The sequence below is a fragment of the Arachis hypogaea genome, chromosome 2, assembly GCF_003086295.3.
Source record: "Arachis hypogaea cultivar Tifrunner chromosome 2, arahy.Tifrunner.gnm2.J5K5, whole genome shotgun sequence".
Classification (NCBI taxonomy): Eukaryota; Viridiplantae; Streptophyta; class Magnoliopsida; order Fabales; family Fabaceae; genus Arachis; species Arachis hypogaea.
The window spans coordinates 19,501,034-19,510,026 of NC_092037.1; the positions used below are offsets into that span (position 1 = coordinate 19,501,034).

At 38.7% G+C, this 8,993-nt stretch overlaps 1 protein-coding gene across 1 annotated transcript; it reads left to right on the forward strand.

Annotated features, from left to right (window-relative positions):
- Positions 1–7,417: 7,417 nt before the first annotated feature.
- LOC140176719 (uncharacterized) lies at positions 7,418–8,542 on the forward strand. The gene is made up of 2 exons (XM_072208263.1): positions 7,418–8,016; positions 8,323–8,542. Exons 1-2 carry the CDS (start codon positions 7,418–7,420, stop codon positions 8,540–8,542), a joined length of 819 nt encoding a protein of 272 aa, XP_072064364.1.
- Positions 8,543–8,993: the final 451 nt, after the last annotated feature.

An 8,993-nucleotide genomic window follows, 5' to 3' on the forward strand; every position in this document is an offset into this window, starting at 1 on the left:
AATTGCTATTTCACCTTTGAAGAGACTCTAGCATCTACCTGTAAAACTTGATCAAAAATAAAATAAAATAAAATAAAATTTTGTGAATGGCTGGGTTGCCTCCCAGCAAGCGCTTCTTTAATGTCATTAGCTGGACTGAGTTTTAATCAAGTCTCAGTTTTGAGCATTCTTGCTCAAAATTGCCTTCAAGATAATGTTTGACTCTTTGTCCATTAACAATGAACTTTTTGTTAGAGTCATTATCCTGAAGCTCTATGTATCCATATGGTGATACGTTTGTAATGACATATGGACTTCTCCACCGGGATTTTAATTTCCCAGGGAATAATCTGAGCCTAGAATTGAATAGCAGAACTTTCTGCCCCAGATCAAAGACTCTGGATGACAATTTCTTATCATGCCATCTTTTCGCTTTCTCTTTGTAAATCTTTGCATTTTCGAAAGCATTGAGTCTAAATTCCTCTAGCTCTGATTCGAGACTCTCAGCCATATTGACCTCTCTTACCAGAGAGTCAATAATATCAACACTCATGCAGTCATTTGGGGTGTCTGGATGTTGCATGGCTTTAACAACATTCAGCCTGAACTCTTCCTCATTGACTCTCAAGGTTACTTCCCCTTTTTGGACATCAATGAGGGTTCGGCCAGTTGCTAGGAAAGGTCTTCCTAGAATGAGGGTTGCACTCTTGTGCTCCTCCATTTCCAGCACCACAAAGTCAGTAGGAAAGGCAAATGGCCCAACCTTGACTATCATGTCCTCAATCACGCCTGATGGGTATTTAATGGAGCCATCAGCAAGTTGAAGACATATCCTGGTTGGTTTGATTTCTTCAGTTAAACCAAGCTTTCTGATAGTAGATGCAGGTATTAGGTTGATACTTGCCCCAAGATCGCATAAAGCTTGCTTGGTACAAACACCTTCTAATGTGCATGGTATCATAAAGCTCCCAGGATCTTTAAGCTTCTCAGGTAAGCTTTTTAGAATGACTGCACTGCATTCTTCAGTGAGGTAAACTGTTTCAGTTTCCCTCCAATCCTTCTTATGACTTAATATCTCTTTCATGAACTTAGCATAAGAAGGTATTTGCTCAAGTGCTTCTGCAAACGGAATCTTTATTTCAAGAGTTCTGAGATAGTCTGCAAAGCGGGCAAATTGCTTATCCTGTTCCGCTTGGCGGAGTTTTTGAGGATAAGGCATTTTGGCTTTGTATTCCTCAACCTTAGTTGCTGCAGGTTTATTACCTACAGAAGTGGGTTGGGAAGCCTTTTTAGAAGGGTTGTTATCAGCACTTGTATGTGACTGATTCCCCACTGGCGTTTGAATACCAGGGGTGGAAGCTGGGGTGGCGTTAAACGCCACCTCCCTGCTTGTTTCTGGCGTTTGAACGCCAGAACCATGTTTCTTTTGGGCGTTCAACGCCAGATCCATGCTTGTTTCTGGCGTTGAACGCCAGGAATGAGCATGGTTTGGGCGTTCAGCACCAGCTTTGTCCCTTTCTGGGCTCGGACTGTCTTCAGGAGGATTTTGAGTATCCACTTGTTTATTTCTTGGTTTCCTGCTGCTTTGAAGTGAGGTATTTAATGTTTTCCCACTTCTTAATTGAACTGCTTGACATTCTTCTGTTATTTGTCTTGACAGTTGTTTTTCTGTCTGCTTTAATTGTACTTCCATGTTCCTGTTAGCCATTCTTGTTTCCTGTAACATTTCCTTGAATTCGGCTAGCTGCTGAGTTAGAAAGTCTAATTGCTGATTAAACTCATTAGCCTGATCCACTGGACTGAGTTCTGCAGTTACTGTTTTAGCTTCTTCTTTCCTGAAAGATTCATTGCTTAAGTACAGATGTTGATTTCTGGCAACTGTATCAATAAGCTCTTGAGCCTCTTCAATTGTTTTTCTCATATGTATAGATCCACCAGCTGAGTGGTCTAGAGAAATCTGAGCTTTTTCTGTAAGCCCATAGTAGAAGATGTCTAATTGCACCCATTCCGAAAACATTTCAGAGGGGCATTTTCTTAGCAACTCTCTGTATCTCTCCCATGCATCATAAAGGGATTCATTATCTCCTTGTTTGAAGCCTTGGATGCTTAGCCTTAGCTGTGTCATCCGTTTGGGAGGGAAATAGTGATTCAGGAATTTTTCTGACAGCTGTTTCCATGTTTTTATGCTGTTCTTAGGTTGGTTGTTTAACCACCTCTTAGCTTGATCTTTTACAGCAAATGGAAACAGTAGTAATCTGTAGACATCCTGATCCACTTCCTTATCATGTACTGTATCAGCAATTTGCAGAAATTGTGCCAGAAACTCTGTAGGTTCTTCATGTGGAAGACTAGAATACTGGCAGTTTTGCTGCACCATGATAATGAGCTGAGGATTCAGCTCAAAGCTACTAACTCCAATGGAAGGTATACAGATACTACTCCCATATAAAGCAGTAGTGGGGTTAGCATATGACCCCAGAGTCCTCTTGGACTGATCACTCCCATTTAATTCCATAATGGAATAAAAGAGATGATATGTATGTTGCTATTATCTGTGTTATAATAATGGAATAAATAAAAATGGAATTTGTAAAAATATTTTGAAAGTACTTTGTGAAAATTTTCGAAAAAATTTGAAATTGAAATTTGGATTTTATATTAAAAATTTCGAAAAAGTAGTTTTTTTTTTTTAAAAAAATTGGTTAGAAAACAAAATTTTTTTTTTTGAATTTTGAAAATTTTTTTTGATGAAAGAGAAAAACACACAAAAGACACAAGATTTAAAATTTTTAGATCTAGTGCTCCTTATTTTTCGAAAATTTTTGGAGGGAAAACACCAAGGAACACCAAACTTAAAAATTTTAAGATCAAGATATAAGAAAAACTCAAGAACACCTTGAAGATTCACAAGAACACCAAGAACAAAAGAAAGAACACCAAACTTAAAATTTTTAGAAAACTTTTAAGAAAATTTTCGAAAATTATAAAAAAAAGATTAACAAGAAAACACCAAACTTAAAGTTTGGCACAAGATTCAATCCAAGAAAAATTATTTTTGAAAAAGGTTCCAAAGGGTATAACCAATTATCAAGAACAACTTAAAGATCAAGGAAGAACACAGAACACTCACACGAAAATTTCCAAGAAAAATATAAAAGATGCAATTGACACCAAACTTAGAACAAGACACTAAACTCACGAAAATTAACAATAATAAAAAAAAAATAATTTTTGAAAAGAAAATTTTTTTGAAAAGAAACTATCCTATCAAAATTTAATGACTCTATAAAAACAAATTATTCCTAATCTAAGAAATAAAATAAACCTTCAATTGTCCAAACTCAATAATCCCCGGCAACGGCGCCAAAAACTTGGTGGACGAAATTGTGATCACTATTTTGTGCCTTTTGGTATCATTGTAAAATTATGGAATTTAAGAAATTGGCATGAGTGGACACAATTCCGTTCAACTAACCAGCAAGTGTACTGGGTCGTCCAAGTAATACCTTACGTGAGTAAGGGTCGAATCCACAGAGATTATTGGTTTGAAGCAATCAATGCTTATTTTATTAATCTTAGTCAGGAGGCTAAAGAAGTTATTTGGATTTATTTGTAAAAAGCCAAACTACAAATTTCATAAAATTGTAAGTTAAAATAATAGAGTTACTTGATTTTCAGTACTGGGGAATATGTTGGAGTTTTGGAGATGCTTTGTCCTCTGACTTCAACTCTTCCTTGAAATCCTCTTCTCACACGCAGGTTCCTTCCATGGCAAGCTCTATGTAGGGTGTCACCGTTGTCAGTGGCTACTTCCCATCCTCGCAGTGAAAACTATGCTCACGCACTCTGTCACAGTACGGCTAATCACCGGTTGGTTCCCGCTCCTACTGGAATAGAATCACTCTTTTGCGTCTGTCACCAACGCCCAGCAGGTTAAAGTTTGAAGCATGTCACAGTCATTCAATCCCGGAATCCTACTCGGAATACCACAGACAAGGTTTAGACTTTCCGGATTCTCATGAATGCTGCCATCAATCCGGCTTATACCACGAAGATTCTGTTGGGGAATCTAAGAGATATTCATTCAATCTGATGTAGAACGGAGGTGGTTGTCAGGCACACGTTCATGGGTTGAGGAAGGTGATGAGTGTCACGGATCATCACCTTCTCCACAGTTAAGCGCGAATAAACATCTTAGATAAGAACAAGCGTGTTTGAATGGAAGACAAAGGAATTGTATTAAATCATCGAGACGCTGCAGAGCTCCTCACCCCCAACAATGGAGTTTAGAGACTCATGCCGTCACAAAGTATGTACTTCAGATCTGAAAATGTCATGAGGTACAAGAAATGTCTGTAAAAGTTGTTTAAATAGTAAACTAGTAACCTAGGGTTACAGAAAATGAATAAACTAGGATAGTTGGTGCAGAAATCCACTTCTGGGGCCCACTTGGTGTGTGCTGGGGCTGAGACTAAAGCTTTCCACGTGCAAAGGCCTTTCTTGGCGTCAAACTTCAGTTTATGACGTGTTTTGGGCGTTCAACTCCGGATAATGACGTTTTTCTGGCGTTTAACTCCAGACAGCAGCATGAACTTGGCGTTTAACGCCAAGTTACGTCGTCTATCCTCGCTCAAAGTATGGACTATTATATATTGCTGGAAAGCCCTGGATGTCTACTTTCCAACGCCGTTGAGAGCGCGCCAATTGGACCCCTGTAGCTCCAGAAAATCCATTTCGAGTGCAGGGAGGTCAGGATCCAACAACATCAGCAGTCCTTTTTCAGCCTAAGTCAGATTTTTGCTCAGCTCCTTCAATTTCAATCAGAAAATACCTGAAATCACAGAAAAACACACAAACTCATAGTAAAGTCCAGAAATATGATTTTTGCCTAAAAACTAATATTATTTTACTAAAAACTAACTGAAACATGCTAAAATCTTCTGAGGATGAGGGAAACAAACATCAGTGGCCTGAGTTCAATGACCAATATAGTTTCGGAGAGGGAAGATTTGAGCTTGGAACAAGGTTTGCAACAATTGAGAGGTTCAAAGAGGTTGTAAAGGATACCTTCATTGCTGAAGGTCGGGAGTTGGTTTGGATCAAGAATGACAGGGAAAGAGTTAGGGTTGGGTGCAAGGACGAAGAGTGTGGTTGGATTGCGCACTTGTCATACAATCGGCAATTACAATGCTTGATGAGAGAACTTTTGTGTGGTCTAGAATTCAGAATAAATTCCCGTTGCAAGTATAGCTTCTAAACCAACAAAAGTCCTTTCATACAAACGTTTTGGTTGTCACAAGTAACAAACCCCTAAATAAATTGATAACCGAAGTATTTAAACCTCAAGTCGTCTTCTCAAGGAATTGTAGGGAAGTATGTTCTTATTATTGGTTATGAGTTTGTAAATTGGGGTTTTGGAGTTTGGGCAATGGGCACAGGTATATTTAAATGACAAGTAAAATAAATTAACAATAATAAAATCTCTTGGCAAGGTATGAAGAACTGGAAGTCTTATCCTGGTTATCCTTATCAATTGTGATGAGAATTGGATTTTTTTCCCACTTTGTTAATCTCTAACTATGAAGGTAAGTTAAGTGGATGAATTAATTTCGATTCCTCGAGTCCTAGTCTTTCCTTAGGAAAGGCTAGAGTTATTGGAACTCGAATTAATTCTTGAAGAATTCCAATTTTCAATCAACAATGAGTTTGATAACTCAAGAGTCACCAATTATTTAACCAAGGCCAAAAGGAAAAATATCTAAATTAAATTAAAAGCATTCATGTAAATAAAGCAATCAAACTACGTCTAAATATAAATTCAAGTCATAACATGGAAAGGTTCATAAGCCAATTGGGCAACATAAATCAAATACAAATAAAAGTATTGGAGTAAATAAAAGTAGAAAATAAATATTGAAGGAATATAGAACCTGGAATGAAGATGAATTGAACTAAACTAATAGAAATCCTAAAATCCTAAATCCTAAGAGAGAGGAGAGAACCTCTCTCTTTAAAAACTACATCTAATCCTAAAATTGTGAATATGAGAGCATGGTTATAAATGGATGTATTCCCCCACTTTATAGCCTCTAATCTGTGTGTTCTGAGCTGAAAACTGAGTCAAAAATAGCCCCAGCGATTTCTGTTACGTTCAGGTCGCGGGCAAGTGACGCGGAGGCGTCGTCCACGCGGCCGCGCGGATTGTGTTTCTTCCAGGTCACGTGTCCGCGTGATCCATGCATTCGCATCACCTGGCGTCGAGGCAGCTATGGTAAATTATATTTCAAATCGAAGCCCCGGACGTTAGCTTTCCAACGCAACTGGAACCGCATCGTTTGGACCTCTGTAGCTAAAGTTATATAGTCATTTGAGTGCGAAGAGGTCAGGCTGGACAGCTTAGCAGTTTCTCCAACTTCTTGTATTCCTTCCACTTTTGCATGCTTCCTTTCCATCCTCTGAGCCATTCTTACCCTGTAATCTCTGAAATCACTTAACACACATATCAAGGCATCTAATGGTAATAAGAGAGGATTAATAATAAGCAAATATAAGATCAAAAAAGCATGTTTTCAATCATAGCACAAAATCAGGAAGGAAAATATAAAACATGCAATTAGTATGAATAAGTGGGTAAAGAATTGATAAAAACCACTCAATTGAGCACAAGATAAACCATAAAATAGTGATTTATCAATGCTTCCAAGTCAAGACTTATAGAAACAAGCACACTTGTGCAAGGGACCTTGGAAGCAACGCCGCTTATCAACACTGGATCAATAAAAAGGTGGAGAAGAGGATGGCAACGCACCCACATATGACAACTCATGAAGCTATTGATTTTCTAAGAGAGGAGTTTGACCTTATTGCACACCCAAAGATGGTGTATAGAGCTGTGAAGGAGGCAAGGGAAAGGATGATGGGTAACGAAAGGCAACAGTACGAAAAATTGAGAGATTACTTATTAGAGATGCATAGAAGTAACCATGGGTCTTCTGCATTGCTAGACCTGATTCCTCAGCCTCAAGCACCCCCTATGTTTGACAAGTTGTATGTTTGTTTTGAGGCCTGCAAACGGGGATTCAAGAGTGGTTGCAGACCATTGATCCACCTAGATGGAGCATTTCTTAAAACATACCATGGGGGACAACTACTTTCTGCTATTGCACAGGATGCTAACAACCAGTTTTATGTGGTTGCATACGCAGTTGCAAGATCCGAAAATAAAGAATCATGGAAGTGGTTCCTAACATTATTACAGGAGGATATTGGTGATGTTGGCAACCACAGTTGAAATTTTATGTCAGATCAACAGAAGGTTAGTTCCCTTTTTGTCATTCCCGATTTCTTTTCTGAGTCATTTACTGGATTATATATTTTTCTAAACATGGCTTGCTGCCTTCATTGTTGTTAGGGACTGCTACCTGCACTGAAAGAGGTAATGCCTAGTGCACATATCAGAAACTGTGTGATGCATATGTGGAAGAATTTCATAAACCGATTCAAGGATCTGTACATAAGAGAAATAGTGTGGGACTGTGCAAGATGCACCACCATCTCTGAATTCAAGACAACCATGGAAAGACTGAAAGAAGTGAACAAGGATGCTTGGGCCTACCTTATGAAATTTGAACCTGCTACCTGGGTTAGAGCATACTTTAGCCATGGTCCCAAGGTCGACAACCTAACAAACAACATGTGCAAGTCATTTAACACAAAGGTGGTGAAGTACAGATGCAAGCTCATACTTACAATGTGCGAGGAATTACGGTGCTATGTGATGCGGCGAATAGTTCAACACAAGAAACTTCTGGGGACTCATGAAGGGAAAATGGCGCCAGTGCAAGAGAAAAGGCTACAGAGGCTTATCAAACCAAGCAACAAATGGACAGCGGAGTGGATTGGTGATAACGAGTGCAAACGGTTTGAAGTCACTTACAAGGGATCCAAAGTTGATGTGGATCTGATCAAACACAGCTGCTCGTGTAACAAATGGCAACTCACTGGTCAGTCAGGTTCATGGATTTCAATTTTAACATGGTGTGCATTTTCTTAATTTAAGCATGCTGTGAATCATAGTTGCTGTGAATTGCAATTTTAATCATAGCTGATGTTAACCATGCTGTGAATTTCTATTATAATCATTATGTGAATTTTTTGAGATTAACCATGTTGTCAATTTGGACATGCTTTGTGTGAATCTGATTAACATGCTGTGAATCTGCTGATATTAACCATACTGTGAATTTCGAGATATTAGCCATGCTGTGAATTTCTATTAATTCTTCATATTTTAATCATGTTTATGCCATTCTGTTTTTGTGAAACTGCTGTCCTGCCGTGAAGGGATGCCATGCATTCATGCTATAGCAGCAATAGAAAAGGGCATGATAATTCCGATGATTATGTCCATCCATGGCTATGTATGGAGTCCATTAGAAAGACATACGAGTACTTCATCCAGCCAGTAACTAGTGAGGAATACTGGACAAGTTCTGAGTTTACCAAGCCTGCTCCACCTGTGTTAAAAAGGCCAATTAGACATCCCAAGGTGCATAACAGATAGATAGATCCAGCTGAGGTTGTTATTGATGGTGACAAGTTGAAGAGGAGTTTCTATGTCACATGTAGCAAGTGTGGTGAGAGGGGACACAACTATAAGACATGCAAAGGGGTCCCATCCAACCCAAACTGGAAGCCAAAGACGAAAAAACCAAGGACAAAGCACAAGGACTCTCAATCACTAGTGGTTCTGCCTTTGTCCCAGTTAGCCCCCGAGGAAGAGGTATTCCTTACTTACTCAGGGATGTAATTGTCCCCCCGATAATAAACTCAGGGATTTAAGTGTCTATTATAGTTTTATTTAAGGTGTTATATGTCTATATTTTATTGCTTCATGGTTTTAAATGTCTTATTATATAATGTGCTTCATTGGGTGTGTTTACACTAAGTGGATACATTTGATAAAATGCCTCATCTTAGAGTGTGGAACAGAGTCCCCCTGCTGCTACGAACCC

Coding starts and splice junctions, on each gene's coding strand:
- LOC140176719 (XM_072208263.1), top strand. CDS start 7,418: ATGCCTAGTGCACATATCAGAAACTGTGTGATGCATATGTGGAAGAAT. Junction 8,017..8,322: donor TGGATTTCAATTTTAACATG/GTGTGCATTTTC, acceptor CCTGCCGTGAAG/GGATGCCATGCATTCATGCT.